At 38.9% G+C, this 19,949-nt stretch overlaps 3 protein-coding genes across 3 annotated transcripts; 2 read left to right on the top strand and 1 right to left on the bottom strand.

The window, feature by feature from the left end:
* Positions 1 to 1,881: 1,881 nt before the first annotated feature.
* arg2 (arginase 2) lies at positions 1,882 to 8,173 on the top strand. Its single transcript, XM_051394265.1, has 8 exons — positions 1,882 to 2,187; positions 2,301 to 2,373; positions 5,338 to 5,512; positions 5,684 to 5,843; positions 6,444 to 6,538; positions 6,649 to 6,753; positions 6,929 to 7,065; positions 7,213 to 8,173. The coding sequence occupies exons 1-8, from the start codon at positions 2,074 to 2,076 to the stop codon at positions 7,401 to 7,403; spliced, it is 1,050 nt and encodes a 349-aa protein (XP_051250225.1). The 5' UTR covers positions 1,882 to 2,073; the 3' UTR covers positions 7,404 to 8,173.
* Positions 8,174 to 9,434: 1,261 nt separating this feature from the next.
* Positions 9,435 to 12,974, bottom strand: vti1b (vesicle transport through interaction with t-SNAREs 1B). Its single transcript, XM_051388295.1, has 6 exons — positions 12,708 to 12,974; positions 12,551 to 12,609; positions 11,633 to 11,830; positions 11,017 to 11,190; positions 10,780 to 10,841; positions 9,435 to 10,303 (listed from the first exon to the last, which is right to left on the bottom strand). The coding sequence occupies exons 1-6, from the start codon at positions 12,802 to 12,804 to the stop codon at positions 10,213 to 10,215; spliced, it is 681 nt and encodes a 226-aa protein (XP_051244255.1). The 5' UTR covers positions 12,805 to 12,974; the 3' UTR covers positions 9,435 to 10,212.
* A 997-nt stretch (positions 12,975 to 13,971) lies between these two features.
* rdh12 (retinol dehydrogenase 12) lies at positions 13,972 to 19,508 on the top strand. Its single transcript, XM_051388283.1, has 7 exons — positions 13,972 to 14,140; positions 14,709 to 14,827; positions 15,342 to 15,497; positions 15,616 to 15,720; positions 16,287 to 16,496; positions 17,108 to 17,297; positions 18,539 to 19,508. The coding sequence occupies exons 1-7, from the start codon at positions 14,064 to 14,066 to the stop codon at positions 18,639 to 18,641; spliced, it is 960 nt and encodes a 319-aa protein (XP_051244243.1). The 5' UTR covers positions 13,972 to 14,063; the 3' UTR covers positions 18,642 to 19,508.
* Positions 19,509 to 19,949: the final 441 nt, after the last annotated feature.

The raw sequence follows: 19,949 nt of genomic DNA, 5'->3' as shown, positions 1-19,949 counted from the left end.
TTCCATGCAACAAAAAAAAAAAGATTTTCAAAATAAGATCTTGCACTATTAATTAGTTTAGTACAACACTGGTCGGTGGTACTGTATGCATACTGCTTGCCTTGTAATTTTGCTCTTAATTGCTCTTGTATGGTTTTTATTTTTATTTCTATTCTTATTTTAATTTTATACTGTTCTATTTTACCTTCCTCTATTTGTGCTGCTGAAACATAATCAGTAAGGTTTAACAACCTTAAAAAGTAAAATTTTCATATCTTTCTATCATAGTGTAATAAATTAAAACATAATGCCTGGCTAGAAGGTATTAAACATACACAGCATGGTTTTAGGAAATCCGTCCTACAAAGTAGTCTTGGTTCAGGTAATTAGGGACAAATTAAGGTCCAAAGCATTAATCCCAGACTCCAACCCCCCTATAAATAGAAATCTGTAGGACCTTAGTTGGACTAAAATCGTAGGATGATGAGATTTGTCCCCATCCAGGATATAAGTGATGCCTTACAGGCTGTAATCGGGGACACTTATATTAAATTCTCTGTATTCTCCATTTCAAACACTTGGTGGCGCCAAAAGCTTTTCTTTATTCTGGAGCGAGCGCGCCCTCCCCACGTGTTCATACATATACTGCCAATGGTTCATCCACCAGTTTGCCCGAACAGGTTGATTATGTGAGGAGAGAGACACTCAGGAACAACTGTTTGCAGATCCGGTTCTAGAAGTCCAACGAGAAGTGATGCTAACAAAGAATAGATTAACAACAGTGGTAAAATCTGTTTATTATATGTTAAATTATTTTGTGTGCGTTAGTTTAGTCTTTGCATATACATAAAGAATACTGTGTGCTTTTGTTTTTTACATTGTATCTGTGTTTTTATGTTATGTTGCTGTTCTTGTTTGTGTTTGCAAGAACATTAATGTTTAATAAGATAATAAAACCAAACCAGGAGTAAGATTTTACATACAGAAATAAGATGAATATGTCTTTTTATTATTATTAAAGTATATTTAATGGGTGTTTTCATTCTGTGTTACACATTTTTTCTGACAGCTATAGTGAGAAGTCACATTGCAGATTAAGATTAGACAAAAAAAAAAACCCAACTGTTTCTAAAGTAGTTCAAATTAGCTCTACCTCGACCAGATAAACAGTAACCCGCCTACTTACATTCACATTTAAACATTAGTAATAATAATTCAGTGTACAAAATATGATTTTTTTCTACATAACGAGCAGCCCCTTTAACTTTTGATTATTTAAGTACATTTGCTGATTCACTTTAGTACTTTAAATCAAGATTTTAAGCTTTACCTATATAACTATATATAATACAGCCTGTTCTTACATTGTGGTATAGTAGGAAAAACTCTAATAATAATAATAATAATAATGCCTCTGTCGTCACTGACAGGGACCCTAGAATAGAGTGCCCTAGATAATATATGAAAAGATGATAGTTCTTGACCTGAAAACCGATATGTTTTGGTCGGATCTTTTTGGACACGTGTGGACAAACATCCAGGCCAAATGCTCCAATGTAAACAAGCCTATCTGCCCCGCTTGGCTGCGTCTCTGGAAATTTCCACATAGATGGACTGTTAGACTGCAGTTTAGCGCTTCACAACAAACATTTAAAAAAAAAAAAAAAAAAACCCACTTGGCTCGCAGGCCACGCCCACTGAGCGAACCCACTTATTTCGCCGCTTCCTATTGGCCAACCCGAAGGTGTGTCATCCGCGCTGACGTCAGACGCTATACATGTACTTCCAGCAATAAAAGTTTATAAAAACGCAAAACACTGAACGCCACTGGCTCCTTCCTAACGTCCTATCCTATCTGTGAAGAAATCAGGGGTGTGGTCATTTCTACCACTGATGCCTTAGTGCTCACATTCAGCAGCTCATGAATATTAAGTAGGTTTAGGGGAACATAAGACCGGCCCCTTGCACCAACGCGGCCACATTCAGCATCCACCAGGGCAACATCTCACAGGGCTTTCATCAGACTTTCTGTTGGCGACTTGTGTCTGTTAGATTTTGGTCCATTCGGATTTTTCTTTTAAAAAAGAAGAAACAATGGCTTTGAGGGGACCTTTATTCCGTCTTCTCAGAATTCAACTGAGTCACACTTCCCAGCAAAGCAGAGCTCAGTCTGTGGCTGTGCTGGGAGCTCCGTTTTCAAGAGGACAGGTAAGGGAGGGGGGGAGGGGGGCAAAAAAAAAAAAAAAAAAAGCTCGACTTTTATTTGAAAATGAAGCACAACATCTGAACTTAACTTAATGTCTGTTTATCCCCTGTGACAGAAAAGAAGAGGCGTGGAGCACGGTCCTAAAGTCATCAGAGATGCGGGGCTCATCGAGAGGCTCTCCGGGTTGGGTAGGTGAGGGTGAGACGGGCTGTAATCATGGAGCACAGTCGGTGCTGCTGTGTTATGTAACATTGGATGGGTGTAACCTGCAGGCAGCATTCAGACAGATTTAATCCAGTTACATCACCGGGAGACCGTAAATATAAACATCCGCATGTAGCCTGGGAGAGGTTATACCGGCACACATACCTCAGAGAACAAAGTGATCTCTACTTTAGTCCAGTTTAAAATAATAATCCTTTCCGGGATTATTATAAAGTACAGTAATAGATCGTATAATGGGTATTTAAATAGGATAAATTATATGTATTGTTATGAGGAGCTTGAAGGAATAAAATCAAAGGCACATTATAAATAAATGATGAAATGAAATGAAAATAATGGCGACTACAAACTCATGATAGAGCTCCCCCACGGGGAAAAAGCAACGGCCGTACTAAAGCGACACCATACAAGGGTTAAAAAAAAAATAAATAAATAAATAAAACCACCATAAAGTACCCCAGGGTCCCTCTGTGAAACAACACAGACACATTAGAGGACACAGGGGTACATTTCTAATGCGGGTAAGCACATGGTTTAGTCATTCTTGTCCCCGGCACATGCTCGGAAGGGTGCAGGAAACGGATGGCTCATTTTGTTTCCACTCTGGCGTCACTGCAGACAGACTCACCCCACTGTAACAACTCTTTTGTATGTCGGGTTTCTCCGCCTCTGGGTGAGGAGAAGGGAGTGCTGCTTTCAAGCTGAAAAACGACACCTTCAGGCGGAAAGAATCCCGTCTTTATTTTAGCGCCCAGGTCAATGAGTTTGCATTCCCACACATGCAATGGAAACAAAGGACCTAATATTAGAGGAATGAACCACAGCTACAGCCTCGGCAGGGGTAATGTGAATACACCCTGCTGTAGCAGATTTGAACATGTACTGTGTTCAGGGTGATAAAGTGCAGACATAAAGATCTCTACTGAAGGACACTGAGGATTAATATGGAGCCACAGCAGATCCAAAATACCCGTTGGTACAATAAGGTAATAAGGGCTTTAACCAATTATTTGTATCGGGATGGTATTAATTAATTAGTTTTACATTTGATTAAGTTAATTAAAAAAATGTCCTTTAGCCTACAAGTTAGCCCAGTTATTTTTTTATGACTTTTTAGTAATGCTTTTAAATGTTGGTATATGAGTAGTATAAAGGAACTACAATCTAATTTCCATTACACATCCCTGTGCTGTAAATGACTATAAACTAATATAATAATAATAATAATAATAATAATAATAATAATAAAACCTTGAATCCTTGAACACAATAAAAAAAAAAACAGCTAATGGTATACTGGAGGCAGGATTATCTTACAAAAATACTATATTTATACAATAATAAAAGGAAAAATACCATAAACTATGTGGAGGTCACTATGTACCGGATGGCTCAGTGTGAGTGTTAAGCCAAAAGTGTCTGTTGACTCCACAGGAGATTAAAACTTAGCTACCATATGTATGATAAGGTTGCTATAAATACATTCAATAGAGTATCCCACACACTAAGTATTATTTTACTATCATTACCCCACAGTTGAAAGGAAGACATAAACTCACTTCATGTAAAGTCTTCACACAATGAACAATGGAGACAGTTAAAGACATCATGTGCCTGTGTTGTAGCCAATTAGACAGAGTTACAGCATTTGCGAGGTAATCCCAGCCTGTCTGGTCTCATTCATCTGCTCATCAGCTGTAAACATCAGATGTTGTGCAACAGGCACGACTCTCCCCATCCTATTTCTACTGTTGGGACATCATTTTATCTTCTGCCCAACTGATCATCATTTTTACTTTAGTATATATTTTATACTACTAATACTATACTAGTGTATAGTATATTAGATATCCCAGAAGTGGAGTCAAAAAAATATTACATTACAAGAACATTACTATAGCCTGCAATCACATGGTTTCATACAAAATAAATAAGAAAAATAAATAAATAAACCCTTTTAAAATTAAAGGTTTGAAAAAAGTCCTCAGTCTTTTGAAGCTGAAGGCACTGAGTTGGAGAAGACTCATCGTCCTGGTGGCCTGATGTCAGTTTGGCAGCAGTGAAAAAAAAACAGCTGTAGCTGAGCCAAACACATGAAACCAAACCCCAACTGAACTAAATACCATATCATCTTGAAATCTTCTCACGACAAAAACTCTCTCAGGGGAGAATCGTACATATCAAACCAATTCTCTTTGTGATTTAACTTAAGTAAACAGCACACTTACAGTAGCAGCTGTAATCTTGCATTTCACGGTAAACAGAAGCAGACGTCGCAGCCCGTCGCTTCTTTAAAATACTTTTTTAATTGTCATGCAATAGATGCTCACGATTGCACCAAGACAAGGGCTATTCCTGTCATGTCTACGAATGGAAATGAACCACATTGGTTCCCCTTAGATCAGCAGAGTAACACTATACTGCCATCAAAGCTCACGTTGCCAGATGAGCCCCCAACATGGTGGATCACATCACTTGTTTACCCCGCAGTCCCTGTCCCAAACTAAGTGGAAATTTTTCGGTCTTTACTTCTGGAGCCACATACCATAATGTGAACTGCAGCGACTGAAACCTGAGCTGCCGGGGGAAACTGGACAAGTGGAAAGTGCTCCGTCACTAATGTTCCACTGGCATTGAATGACTCAGCGTCCTCAGACTGTAAGGTAGACAAATGCATGTTTAGTCATGCTGTCCAGGCCGTAGACTATGTGGGCTATTAGACTGAAAATGGCACCTGCAGTCTTCAAAGCACAAGTGTTTCTGACAAGCAGACAACAGGGGCAGAGATTGTCCACAACCAACAGATTGCAGGTTCCTTCCATGCAACAGCCAGTGTGTGTCTGTGTCAATATGTAGTCACTGTAAACCTCACCAAAATAGTGACTCAAGGGCTTGAATTGATGGTTTCTTGTTCTTGTGTTCCTCAGACTACTCTGTCCACGACTTTGGCGACCTCAACTTCCACCACCTTGAGAAGGATGAACCCTACATGGATGTGAAGTTCCCTCGCAATGTGGGTGCAGCGAATAAGATGCTGTCTGGCGCAGTGAGCAGAGCTGTCGGTGCCGGGCACACCCTTGTCATGCTGGGAGGTGATCACAGGTAAGAACACAGAAATTTGTTGTACGTGAAGAGCTTGTGAAACCATGCAGTACCACTAGTACAGTATTTAGGCGCCCTGAACCGTGTATATCTGTTTATCATTTTACCATATGTGCTACAACACCCTTGCAAGGACGCACAGATATTTAAAGAACTGTTCTCCTTTTACAGCCTTGCTATTGGATCAGTGGGAGGGCATGCCCAGCAGTGTCCTGACCTGTGTCTCATCTGGGTTGATGCTCATGCAGATGTAAACACACCCATGACTTCTCCATCAGGAAACCTCCACGGCCAGCCTGTGGCATTCATGCTCAAAGAGCTGCAAGACAAGGTGAGGAGAAACATTAGGCTTCACTGAAAACAAAATATAGACAGGACGTCAGCAGGCACTTTGTAGCGGGTACTAAACTTTACAGAAAGGTGTTCGAAGTAATCCAGGAACCTCCATCGATTTCAACAACAAGTCTCTTTCAGTGACATTTTGCAGTATTTAGTATATACATATACACAGTTTGAGATACAACATACTGATTTGATGACTAATGTTACTGTATTTTAATGAAATATGAATGTAGTCTCAGTTTTCTGTGCAGCTGTAATACGAAGGAGGAAACAAACACAAATGTTGGATTTGGTAGGCAGATATTAAAATACTGATCAAGGTCAAGAGCAAAAAAACACACTCATAGAAACAGACAGTCACATCAAACACCTGTTCAGCTGTAGGCCCGTTCAGTATTACATATATATTCAAATATTTGGCAATAAACAAGTTTTGGAACAACCGGTCAGGTCAGTTTAGATGCACATTTTAGCCACCTTTCAGACGGTATTTGAAATGCGTTTAGGAGGAGTTGAATATCCAGATATCACCCAGTAGTGGTTGTTTTCTTCTGTCCCAACTTATATTACAGTATCTCTGTCTGTACAGATGCCAGATATCCCAGGGTTCTCCTGGATGAAGCCATGCCTCTCCTCAAGCGACCTGGTGTACATTGGCCTGCGGGATGTTGACCCCGGAGAGCAGTAAGTACAAACTATACGTACATTCCATATGTGGCTGATTATGTGAGCGTAACCACACGTAAGCACTGTAAAAAAATAGTTCCTGATGTTTCGGATTTTTTTTATCACAGCCACATCCTGAAGAACCTGGGTATCCAGTACTTCACCATGAGGGATATCGACAGACTAGGCATCCAAAGGGTCATGGAAGTCACTTTTGATCATCTTCTGGCAAGGTATGTTGAACAGATTCTAATATTCTTTTACTGTTACACATTTTAACATGATTATATAATAATTTTTAAAGATTTAATATACTTCACTTTTACTCAAATCTATTTCTGTCTTGCTCATGTCCGAGTTAAAGTGAACCTTAAATTCACACTTTAACTTTCCCACCTCTTTGAACAGAAAACAGCGACCGATCCACTTGAGCTTTGACATCGATGCATTTGACCCGTCTCTGGCTCCAGCCACGGGAACACCAGTGAACGGAGGTTTGACCTACAGGGAGGGAATCTACATAACAGAGGAAATCCATAACACAGGTACAGATCATTACAAAATATGGTCGCAACATCCTCAATAGACAGCTTCATGCTGCTTTAACAGCTTATTTTGTCTGTTTCTGTGTCCTTAAAAGAGCTTTTACTGTCAGTAGTTAGTTCCTAACTTGTGGATGTGTTTATGTGCAGGTCTGCTGTCAGCCATGGACCTGGTAGAAGTAAACCCCGTGCTGGGGGCCACCCAGGAAGCAGTGGAGGCCACAGCCTCTCTTGCGGTTGACGTCATCGCGTCATCACTGGGACAGACGAGAGAAGGCGCTCACCCGTCCATCGATGAGATTCCTCCCGCGAAGGAGGACACAGAGCAGCTCCGCCTCTGAGAGCATGAAGCAAAGCTATGAACTTTATCAACATCGTCTGAGCATTCCACAAAGACTGAATCAAATAGCTAAAGTTTTGAAGTTCTTCTTCTCATCTCTTTGCCACTTAGTGTTGTTTAATGACAAAAGCTAAATTATGTTTGGATTTATAAAACTATTAATGGGCTTTTATGGAGTTATAGAGTTCACATTAATAATTCAGAGATAAAAGCCCTCGACGTAATTTAGAAACCACTATACTTATTGATGGGAATACCATTCATTTAAACAGCAATACTAACTTATTTTGCTCCTGTATGTAGTATGTGTTAGACGACACAGCTGCCACATATTTCTTGTGTGTTTGGTTTACAAGAGTATGAACCTGCCTCAGAGGTATGATAAACCAAGTTTGACTTAGTTTGAAGTCCACAATATAATGTGGACTCTCCAAACCATTTTGTGGCTGTGCCAGTTACTAAAAAGTAGTAATGATGTGTTTGCACTTTTGGACCAGCTGTGGTTACTGTATGTTCTTTAGAGTTTTTTGTATTTTCACAATGAACCAGTACATGTATTAGAATTACTGTGTTAATAATATTTACTGACAATGTCAGTACCAATTGGATTGAAAATGAATATCTGGCTTTGATTCAAATGCTGGCAAAAATGTTTTGCTTGAACTGATCTAATGCTTAGTCCATGTTTGACCTGATGAGGCCACTAAATGACTATTGTCCTTGTAACAAAGAGTTTATATTTTGGTCTTCCATAAATGTGATTACATTTTTTGCTCATGTGTACAGGTGTCTTATTTCCTCCTTAGTTTGTTTTAAAGTTATAGAACTAAACAGTTTAATTTTTACATGAGAAATCCACTATTTTAATGAGACTTTATGGTCTACAGTCATGCCAGTGGCTCTAAGGGGTTATGTTAGTTTAGTGTGTTATCATGCTAAGATTTAGTTATTAGCACTATGCACAAAGGAAACTAAGTCTGATGGGAATTTCACTAAATCTGCACGTATGATTAAAAATCAAAGAGATTATTAATTATTATTATTAATGTCCTGGCAATCCATCCAATAGTTATTGAGACATTTCACTAAAAAACAGAAATGTCAACCTCATGATGCTGCTAGCAGAAAAGTAATAGGATCACCAAAGGCTTCAACCTCTGGGGACCATGAACATCTGTACAAAATTTAATGAAAATCCATTTAATAGTTGAGATACTTCAGCCTGGTATTGTCATCTCATAAGAGGGCCACTTCTGTGTTCAAGTACTACAAGAAAGAGCAATATTCTAAAAATATTTCCATTACTAACGTCATATCTAACAAACTAAAAATGCAAACCTACATTTTTAAAAATAGAATAGTGTTTTTATTTGAATTGTATATGAAGGGTTAGTTTAAACTGACTACAGCTAGAGACAGCTGATTTTAAACAATAATAATCTGGATTATATTTTTTATGTCTCAGAGGCAGGAGGGAGGGTGATGGAGGGCTGGAAATTGCACATGGGCCAGCAGTTTGGGGCCACTGATATCAGCATTACTGATATCATAGTTAAATTATTGATTAGTAGCATTTATAAAATATTACACAATTTATATGGGGTTATACAACTTTAGTATTTACCCATAATAACATTAGTTTCTTAAGGGGACGTGAAAGCAGCGCTTCAGAAAAAGACAAAACAAACATTATCTTCTCCCTCCACCCTCCACCCTCCACCCGATCCATACAAGGTGGTCACCAAACATGTTTTTGTACCTGGCGTCACACCAGTAAGGCATGATAACAACGCGGAAGAAAAACATTATGGCAGATGTGCCACTTCAAAAACACAGCACTAAAAATAACCTTATCGCCTATCATTTGAGAATTAATTCCGTAGTAACAGGTGCTGTTTACACACCACTAACCTGGTCCGGTCTGGGGCTTCAGCCTGTAACGACGTCAACTTGACAGCAGAGGTTTTTGTTTGTTTTTTTTTACTCTGGCCTTTGGCTGCCATCCTAGAAAATTATCAGATACATCCCAAACTGAGGTTAAAGATTAGCTTTAATGATGTGTAGACTGTCAAATAAGCCCATAAATGAACCCTATTTCAAACATGACTTTTGTATTATACAGTGATTAGACAATATCATTAACTGCTAAGAACATTGCTTGTATTAAGAGTTCCCATCCATTTTTCACATTCACACCTCTGACTGACAAATTTGGCCTCAGGTCCGAGTACCCAAAATTAGGAAAATGATTCCTAATACAACCATTTGGATACTGGACAACACACACACAAAAAAAACTGGTGGTATTTCATATATTGCTGCATTATAATACAACTGTTTTGAGAAATAATAATAAAGTATCCCAATCTGAGAAATGTCTACCAGTAACATGTCTGCTACCAGAGAACCTGCACATGTGGGAGTAAGTAGATCGAACTCATGCTTGAACAATTCTTTACAGAGAATCGTCTCTGGGGTCTGTAGCAGCCCCCACATGTCCAGATAATCCGGGCATTATTGGTATTAACAGTTTGGTAAAACAGTGCAAATCTCAGTTCACAGTTTGTCCGTGGAGTTTCTGTGAGTTTGGTCCATTAACAGGTAAAAACTTCTTGTCAAATGAAACTTCACCGGCCCATGAACAGAATCCCCGCTCGGTAAAGGTTCACTTTAAGACTGATCCATTGTGCTTATTTGCACTCACAGAAAAAGAACATTATTGCTTCTGGATAGTCAGTTGAGACAGATGTAGAGAGTCTAGGTTTGCCCTGGATCCAGAGCGTAGACTGTTCTCAGATGGTACGGTTTGATCACCGGAAGAACTTCAGATAAATTACAGCACCTAGAATGGCCAACTCCATTAAAATGATGACCCCTAACAGCAACTTGTTCGTCACCAGCCTGCAAGACAAAAAAAAAGAATAAGCAGCTGGTCATTGTTGTACAAGCAATTACAGAAATGGTTCATGAAATTTTGACTTTAAAATCACATTTAAGAAAGATACAGCACAAAGAGCCTGTTACCACTTTGGTGGATTAGAAATTGGATAAATTAATGACATTTTAAACATTCAGAGTGAAGTAACATTTGTTGGTTGCGGCTTCCTCAGATGTGACAATTTGCTGCTTTTCTTTGCCATTCATGACAGTTAATTGAATATATTTGGGGTTTGCACTGTTGTTTGAATAAAACAAGTCACCTGAAGATCTTATCTGGGGCTGTAGGAAATCATAAGAGGCATTTTTCACTATACTGTGATGTTTTATAGATTAAAAATTTAGAATATAATCGCCACATTAATCAAAAACTTAAGAAATACTCATTAAGCATTGAATCATTTAGAGATCAATTAAACCGCTTTAGGGGAAACACTTACCGCCGTGCCATGGCACGAAGAATTTTTCTGCTTCGACTGAGGTTTTCTCCAGTATTCACCAACTACAAAATAGACAAAAGACGGAATAGATTAAACAAAATCATGTGCCGTCAATAATAAATAGTGTTTTTATTTCTCACGATATTGACGTAATAAAAAGAATCCGACTAATAATAATCATAATGACCCAAACCTGAGCTGTACCACGTTTCAGAATAACTATAAAAATATATTCACTCTGTTTCTGGTGCGGTCCAGCTGTTCCCTCTGCTCCCCCAGCTCCTCGATGATATCCGTGCCGATCTGCTCCGTCTCGTTGGCGATGCGCTGACTTCGTTCAATACTCTGGCTGGCGTTGTTCAGGGAATCTGTGCCCTGGAGCAGCAAGGCTCTCTGGGACTGCAAGTGTGTCTGCACAGGTGGGCAAAGAAGATGACAGAGCGAACCTGGGTTAATTACACTAATTGTGACAGAAGATGTAATAAACATTTACAAGAGAAAAAAAAAAAGCCATTCTCAGATGGATATCAGTTAGTTTAGTTGAATACATTCCTGGGGTTATTTCACAGTAAAATTCCTTCTTTGTGAGACATGTCCTGCTTTTAAATATACTTGTAATTACACTGATAATTTTGCTGCATGTTACACTATTTACAGGAACAAAAAATACCCCAGAAAAGCGCCTGAAAGCAGAAATACTAAGGACTTCCCCTATAGCTGCATATATCATACAATAATAACACTGCACAACCATACAGACACATAAAGGGGTTTCGGTTCTGTTATTAACCCTCATAATGAGATGACACCTCGCTCATACAGCATCTATTAAGGTCCACAGCTCCACACTCACACTTTGTTGATTTTGTGATGAATAGATGCCGTGGTGACCTCCCTCCACTGGCTGGAAAGGAGAACCAAAGCCGGGAGCGTTGTTTTTCATGTCCCTCTGCAGCTTGCCCAGATCCCGTCGGTACAGACGCAGCTTTGTGCTCATGGCACTTTTGTGGGAGGAAGGGGCCGCGCGCAGCTCTTCTTCCATTCCTTGTAACTGGAGAGACAGAAACACTGTAATGGTTAGTTCCAGATAAAGAAGTGGACGGGGCAACAATGACTGGATTAGGTCACGTTATATTCGGATGTACAAAACTAGCTTCAATACCAGCAGTGGGAGGTACATTTACTTTAATACTGTACAAAAGGTACAATGTTTAGGCCCATTTTATGCTACTTTATACTTCTACTCCACTACAGGGAACATATAATAGTACTTTTTTCCTCTTTTATATCATTTTACAGCTATTGTTCATATTTACTTTGCAGAATGTAACATATAAAATCTATTTTAGTTTATAAAAGATGGGACATTTGTGTAAATTAAACACCAAAAGCATATAAAATTAGCCCCACCTCCACCATTTTCTATAACTGAATTTTTAATATAATGAAACTGAAACTGGAACAGAGAGGTGCTGATTGAACTTTATCTATATAATATACACATAACTTATTAATATGTGTATATGGTTGCATTAGTCTGTGCTAAGCCTGGATGTGATAATATTTACTACTTTTACTAAGACAATAAATAAATCAAAGCAGGACTTTATTTCTTATTAATGGGAGTATTTAACACTGAGGTACTGCTACTTCCCCCACTGGTTAAAAACAATGCAGTTCATCTTAAAACACAACACATGAAACAAATAAAGAGTAAAATCAGGTTCAATTTCCCCCCCAAAAAAACAGATAAAGAAGGAGAGCAGCTCACCACTTCCTCAGCCTCCCCCTGCCTCTCATCGAAGGTCCTCACCAGCCTCTTCCTCTCCTCTGTGAACACAAATGTATCACTGTGATTACTCTGTGGGTTAACGTCAGCTGGGGGCAAAACAACAACAACAACAACAACAACAACATGAACTGTTTACCGCCGTGACTTCTGAGGACTCTCTCTGGCATTAGCTTCAGCTCGTCGTACAGCGATCTGTAGATTTCGTGCAACTTCTCGAATTCCTCCGACGACATTTTGTGTTAAAGTTGAGCTTTTTTCTCGGCTATTTCCTCTCGTTAAATACAGTTAAAGCTGGAAGTTTATCTGGGAGGTTGTTTGTGTTTTTTTTGTTGTTCTGATGATAATCACATCCCCGGGACTTTTCCGCATGATGGTCCTCGTGATCCAGGGCCTCAAACTCCGGATCAAAAATAAAAACACGGCCATGTCTCGGTATTTTTTTTAAACTAACTAACACATTTTTGATTACTTATATGAAAACAAACTTTTAAATAATGAAAAATCTCGGTTAAAACGACTTTAAAAGCACCCCGATAGCAATTTTATTCAGGCACTGCACAGGCCGCTTTCCCCTTTCACTGCGCCTTCTGGGAAATGAAGTTTTTAGACACAATTTACACTACAAGTCGTTGTAGTTATTTAATTTTTACTTGATTTTTTTTCTACTTTTGCAATGTAAACTACTTTTATTTACCCGTTTATATATTTGTGTATTTATTTATTTGTTTTGTTCATGGTGGTTGTGGCCTTTTTTTTGTGTGTTTTTAATGTTCCTAAAAATATTTGCATTATAAAGTCAGATTAGGTTCCTGAAGGGACCAATTTTTTTCTCTTGAAATAGTTCCTTAATTTCTTATAATAAAGGCTACATGTATAGAACATGAGGACGCTTGTGTCTACATGATTAATCTCCTTTTATTAGAATGGCTAAATTCCTTATCCATAAATGTTAATTTATTGGTAGGAAAACTATGTTTTTTTGCCTTTTTATATCAAAAATACTTGTTGCGTTATGGTTGCTCAAGGTGCTCACAAGACATTAAAGAAGAAAATAATAAAAAGAAGAGTATTGTCATATATAACAACAATATATATATATAGAAAAAATAATAATAAATCTGAAATATGTACATATATAGAAGATGGAAATAAGGCATGGGAATAGGTGTACTACAGTAAATAAAAGGCAGAATTAAATAAATAGTGATAATAAGTACTGATAATATTAATGTTGAGAGCTGAATCCCTAATAATTGTATATACTACTTATATTAAACAGTCTGATAAGTTAAATAAAATGTAATCTTTAATGTAAAATCTCTTATCCTTCAACTCTCTACAACAAAAACTACAATCCCATGATTCCGTGCACGGTGTTACCTTTCACCCCCCCTCCTCTACGCTCTGCACCCCTTTATGCTTTGACATCAGCTGTTCTGCCTCCAGAGCAGCAGCATCCTGCTGAGGACGCAGAAAGGCGCAGACCCGTGGCATGATGCTGCTGTTATTAATTGTAGCGGGCCTCGGAGTGGTGACATTACTGGTGATTTTATTTGCTCCACACATCAGGTAAGCAGCGCTCAATGCTCCTCACTCACTCCCACATTAACGCTTAGTGTTTAACACATCACGGTGGTAGGGGTTGTTAGTTGGTTGACAGGGCATTACATTGCGTTGGGGGGGGGCAGTTATTACGCACAGTTAACCCAAGCTGTCATTTTTAAAGGGTTTATTTTTGTATTATTTTACACGACGGTGGCTGATTTTCTGAGCAGAAAATCAATGAATCAGAATGGTGGAGCTTTTTTTTTTTTTTTTCTATGCATAGACATGAACCGGGAGTCTTCCATCAGAGCTGCTCGGGCCTATCAGGAGGCTGAGCGTGGGAGGAGTTATATATGTGTGCTTTACTCCCAACAGAGCTATTGGTTATGTGGCGGGCCTGGCTCAGTGGCGTGGGTCGTACGACTTGACGCTCCAGTATTGTTCACGTTATCCAAGTTTTCTCTATGAATAATTAAGCCAGGGCTGTCCATATGTCCAATCCTAATGGGGACATGACTTGTAGGCTACTGACTGCAGTCGGGGGGGGGTATTAAAGTGGGAGCTGTAAGGATCAATCATTGTGTGTTAATAGGAAATATGCAGCAGGAGGAGTGTGTCAGTCCTCAGCTGATCTGGAGGGGAAGACAGTCCTCATCACTGGAGCCAACACAGGGATTGGGAAGGAGACAGCCCTGGAGCTGGCAATGCGAGGTGACTTTTTTATAGTAAAAATACACAGCACAACACCTCTTGACACCCATATCTATAATCCATGAGCTACCCCCTCTGTAGGGACACAATAGGATTGAAATCTGTAAGTTTTAAGTTTATATCCAATATCAAAGTGTATCTATATATTATGGTATGGGATAACATATTGACATTTATGTTATGATAAGGAATATATTCATAATAATGTTCCGTACAATCAACTTTATTCCACTGTTAAAGGTCCAGTGTGAAACATTTATGATGATCTATTGGTATTAAGTGGCATCTAGCGGTGTAGTTGCAGATTGCGACCATTTGAAGACGGCTCGCCCGTTCCAAGTGGGTAGAAACAACAGTAATGCTTTACCTGAGGAGTGATGCAAGATGTGGGTCAAACTTTGACGACAACATCACTGAGCAACAAACCTAAACCAGAAACCACTTTTAATAATGAATTAATGTAGGTTCTGATTTCTTCTTCATAGTTAAGCTGATTATTTTTTTTACACGACAGGGGCCCGGGTCATCATGGCGTGCCGAGATGTGAACAAAGGAGAGGAGGCTGCGGCCAGTATACGAGCTGCGAATCCCAAAGCACAAGTGGAAGTTCGAGAGCTCGACTTGGCAGACTCGTGCTCTATACGAGCCTTTGCACAGAAATTCCTTCAAGGTGAGCACAGAGCCGCTGTTTGACACTCACAACTACCTACAAAGCCCCTCGTTGTTGTTCTTTAACAGCTATCACAGCTGCCGTGCTTCTGTTTATTTGTGATGCTTCTCTTCTTCAGAGGTCAACCATCTTCACATCCTCATCAACAACGCCGGGGTGATGATGTGCCCCTACACAAAAACCATCGACGGCTTTGAGATGCATATTGGAGTCAACCACTTGGGTAAGACCGAGTTGACATTTATCCGAATCAATGAGGAAATCGAAGCTTAAAACAGGACTGAAAACCTGACGGATTTACTGACTGGATCGAAAAATGTCATACCCAATGAGGCAACTCGTAACATATAATTTACTCTGCTGTAGATGAGTTTGGAACATATTAGTCATTTAGTCTGTAGTTTTACATTTCACATTTCATAAGCATAATTTGGGGTTTCATTTTTAGTTAACCTGCTTTTGGATCCTGATACATTTTTTTAGTGGTGAGTAAAATATGGTAAATTATGAGATTGTCTGATATAGATAATTTCATTATTTAAGAAGCCATCACTATTAACAAATACACAGTAGTACACAGTTGCAACCTGTTGTTTTTGCTACAATTTTAGCTAAAATGCAAGGTTAAATGAGTTGAAAGTGAGTTTATATTTCCTTAATTCTTGTTTGACTGGATCTCTTGCTCAGCCAGAAAGTACTATAATAAATAAATGCAAATTATAAAGACAATTTGAAAGCTCAGTCAGGTGAACAGAAACTCAGACTGTCTATGTGTCTTACTTCTGGCAGGGCACTTCCTGTTGACGTACCTCCTAATCGGGCAGCTGAAGCGCAGCTCTCCGGCCCGGATCGTGGTGGTCTCGTCTCTCGCGCACAACTTCGGCTGGATCCGTTTCCATGACCTTCACAGCCAGGGGAGCTACAACAGCGGATTGGCTTACTGCCAGAGCAAATTGGCAAACGTGCTCTTTGCCAGAGAGTTGGCGCGTAGACTCAAAGGTACACAAACACACGCATGTAAACAAACACATAAAACATGGGAGAATGGACAGGTGGACGGCCTGCAGTAGTAACAGAGAGAGGATTAGTGATGCTTGGTGTCCAGAGCAAGGGTGCCCAATTTGGGATGCTGCACTGTGACAAAATACTGTAAAAAAAACGGTACTAAACTGTAGAAAACATTGCATTATGGGCAGTATTTGCCATTTCCAATGAAATGGGGGTGAAGGCTCGCAAATACAGAACGCTATCAATTCAAACAGCATCTTTAACTCACAGAAATTAAAACAGACAACAACCAACTAGATTAGTAGTGAGACCAACAACAACTTAACCAGTTGTTTTTTGGCAATGTTGGTGTTTCAAGACCATGTAGTGCACAAAAGTTTATAAAAAGTTTAAAAATCATACAAGTAAATGAAGGGCTCTGATCTAAAATGTGACACCCATTATTATTTACACAGTGTTAACAAACAAAGCACAGATGTTGCATCCTCTACTTTCAGCATTTTTTGAATTGGAAATTGGAATGAAATTTCTCTTGAAGAAAAGTAAAAGAAAAGCACAAAGGGACTTTTAACTTGAGCTTGTAGGTCTGTTTGTCTTCACAGGTACCAATGTGACGGTGAACTCCGTCCACCCGGGGACAGTGAACTCTGACCTGACCAGACATTCGACTCTCATGACGATATTTTTCACCGTCTTCTCCGTGTTCCTAAAAACTCCACGGGAAGGAGCACAGACCAGCATCTACTGTGCTGTGGCAGAGGAACTGCACTCAATCTCTGGGAAACACTTCAGGTTGGCAACAACAAGCTGGGCATCTGGAACTGGTTCTGGATGCAAAATCCCCCATTTGCTACTCACACAGAGAATTATTAACATTTTAACAGCTGAAGGGAAATGTGCCGCGAGGTCTCAAATTATGTAAAAACACTTGTTTCCATAGAAGCAGTCTGGTAAACCTGATCTCAACCCGTTAAAGAATAATGTCTCATTCCCAGTTTCATGGAAAAAAATGATAAAACCCAAAGCGTTAGTGTAACCATGGGAGCAAAAGTTTGCAACAAGATGAAAGGAGTAACGTTTGTCTACATCAATGACTGATTATTAATATAATCTTATCATATACCTCTTGAAAATGAAGAGAATGTCAGTCTTTCGCTTACACTTATGTAAGATGTAGGAGACAATTTAGAAGTCTTGAGCCAAGCTATGGATAAGTTCATTCCCTTTTATATTCTTTGTATATATTTTATTATTATTATATAATAATATATATAATATATTGAGACCACCAAAGTCAGTAGGAGTCATCCCTTGGGCACCATGTTTGTCTGTAGGTAATTCCCTCCTACAGTTACATAAATATTTCACATTTATGGACCAAAGTGGTGGAGCGACCAACAGACCGACATCCCAGGAGACACGCCACTATGGTTAAAAAATGTAATTCTCATAGCTGTTGGTTGACTTCAAAGTTTAAACATTTCATATTGTGGTTTTCTGAAATGACTTTGGGAAATTACCCACTGGAACCACAGCCATTGAAAATAGAGGCATGCATGTTTCAGCTCTACTCGTTTCATCCCTCATCAGGGTTGTTGTGCTTTTCTTATCCTTTAAACATGCCTTATTATTAGTTTCTTAGTAAGTTTGTCCTTCTAGAAGTTAAGTATCATTGTAAGATGAAAGTGATGATTCGGTACGTTAATTAACTGGAAATTAAAACGTACTATAGGGCAAAAAAAGACAGATTAGGGGCAATTTACCTTCTCTTACCCCTCATTTTCCTCATTTTTAAAAGTATTACTTTTGTAAAACCAAACATGAATCTTCAAGAGCTCAAACATGTAAAAGCAGTTTGTTGTTTCTGCCCAGGTCTGCCCTTCCCCAAAGTGTCGGCAGATAAAATGAATTACGATACTAGACATTATTATCAACGACAAGGTCAAAGAGAAACGAGATAGCTGAAAGCAGAGTGATGACTCATACCGTCATTATGTCTTATGTAACAATCATTCCCCCTCCTTTCATTTCAGCGACTGCGCCCCTGCCTTTGTAGCCCCACAGGGAAGAAGTGAGGAGACAGCGAGGAGACTGTGGGACGTCAGCTGTGAGCTTCTTGGCATCGAGTGGGACTGATTCAACTTTTAAACCGCCATCTATCTCAGTTCTCAAAGGAGTCCTTATCCTTTCTGTTATCATTCATTTCATTATGGTTTTGATGTTCTGTACTTTGAACGTTTCTTACCTAATAAGCAGTCAGGTAATACTGTTAAGAGGTACTATGATGTGAAGTTGCTTTTTTGTGTAATAATGCAGTAATTACATGATAATACCTTGAGTATTTTAGTGTTCAACGACAGCTCTTCAAACCAAAACCACTCAACTATATTGTCATGTAACCACAAATAACTTTTTGACTCTCTATTTTTGTGACACAATGTGAAAACAGTGTAGGCAAAAAAGCAACTTGATGTATTGTAATGCTGTAGGATACTGTGAAGGGTCAAACCAGGGTAAATGACCAGCATCTTTATCAAGTATTGTGGGTTTTTTTTATTATTTCTCCAGAATTTGCAGCTAAATTGCTTGACTTTCGTGCCAGCGTTTCTAAACAATTGCAGGGGTTCTTACGGTGTTTCCAGGTTGAACAACAATTAGTAAACTATCTAAGATCAGCATCAGTCTGAGCCATGATTACCGCTAGAATTGCATAGATGTATTTTGTGATAATTGTAGTCAAAGTAGATTATAAGAAGGTTTTTCTATGACTATAAGATTTTTTTCATCTGCATTGCCAAAAACTGCACATTCCTGGAGGAACTACAGTTTTACATTTATAAGGATCTCCCTACTCATGTTTCCCTCTCAGCATTCACATGCAAGGTTGCCAAGAGTTTACATTCAGTGTTTTATACAAGTGAAACATGCCTTTTACTACACTTACATTCATGTTAAGAGTTGAATGTTTACAATTGATGTAAATAAACATAAATATTATTATAAGGGTGCTTGTATCCTTTGAAATTCTATCAATCAGCAAAGTAAGAACTGGATTTGTACACACAACAGAGAAATGGGTCATCGTAAGCTGTGAAATGTTGGATGCAGTTGAATCAGTGCAGAAACACATTTGATCACAGTGGTACTGTAAAAGGAAACGTTAGACATTTTGGGAATATGCTTTTATTGCCAAGAGTTAAGTTTATATTATATATATATATAAAAATACCACTTTCATGTCTGTATGCTGAATGTGAAGCTAAGGCTAGCAGCCGGCTAACGTTGCTAAGCATACACTCTTGAATTTCCCCTGGGGATAAATAAAGTGTCTGTCTGTCTGTCATTATGCTAAGGTAAGTTAGCCGGCTGGTAGCAGTAGCTTCACATTTAGCAACCAGACTGGTCTCAATCAACTAACTAAAGGCAAGAGAGCAAATATATTTC

The sequence above is a fragment of the Dicentrarchus labrax genome, unplaced genomic scaffold (genome assembly GCF_905237075.1).
Source record: "Dicentrarchus labrax unplaced genomic scaffold, dlabrax2021, whole genome shotgun sequence".
NCBI classification, from domain to species: Eukaryota; Metazoa; Chordata; class Actinopteri; family Moronidae; genus Dicentrarchus; species Dicentrarchus labrax.
Note: the sequence above shows the minus strand (reverse complement) of the source record. Positions and strands in the feature narration are given on the sequence as shown.

Coding starts and splice junctions, on each gene's coding strand:
- arg2 (XM_051394265.1), top strand. CDS start 2,074: ATGGCTTTGAGGGGACCTTTATTCCGTCTTCTCAGAATTCAACTGAGT. Junction 5,513..5,683: donor ATGCTGGGAGGTGATCACAG/GTAAGAACACAG, acceptor CTCCTTTTACAG/CCTTGCTATTGGATCAGTGG. Junction 6,539..6,648: donor GATGTTGACCCCGGAGAGCA/GTAAGTACAAAC, acceptor TTTTTATCACAG/CCACATCCTGAAGAACCTGG.
- vti1b (XM_051388295.1), bottom strand. CDS start 12,804: ATGTCGTCGGAGGAATTCGAGAAGTTGCACGAAATCTACAGATCGCTG. Junction 11,831..12,550: donor AGGGGGAGGCTGAGGAAGTG/GTGAGCTGCTCT, acceptor CTGTCTCTCCAG/TTACAAGGAATGGAAGAAGA. Junction 11,191..11,632: donor CATCACAAAATCAACAAAGT/GTGAGTGTGGAG, acceptor CCACCTGTGCAG/ACACACTTGCAGTCCCAGAG.
- rdh12 (XM_051388283.1), top strand. CDS start 14,064: ATGATGCTGCTGTTATTAATTGTAGCGGGCCTCGGAGTGGTGACATTA. Junction 16,497..17,107: donor GTTGGCGCGTAGACTCAAAG/GTACACAAACAC, acceptor TTGTCTTCACAG/GTACCAATGTGACGGTGAAC. Junction 17,298..18,538: donor ATCTCTGGGAAACACTTCAG/GTTGGCAACAAC, acceptor CTTTCATTTCAG/CGACTGCGCCCCTGCCTTTG.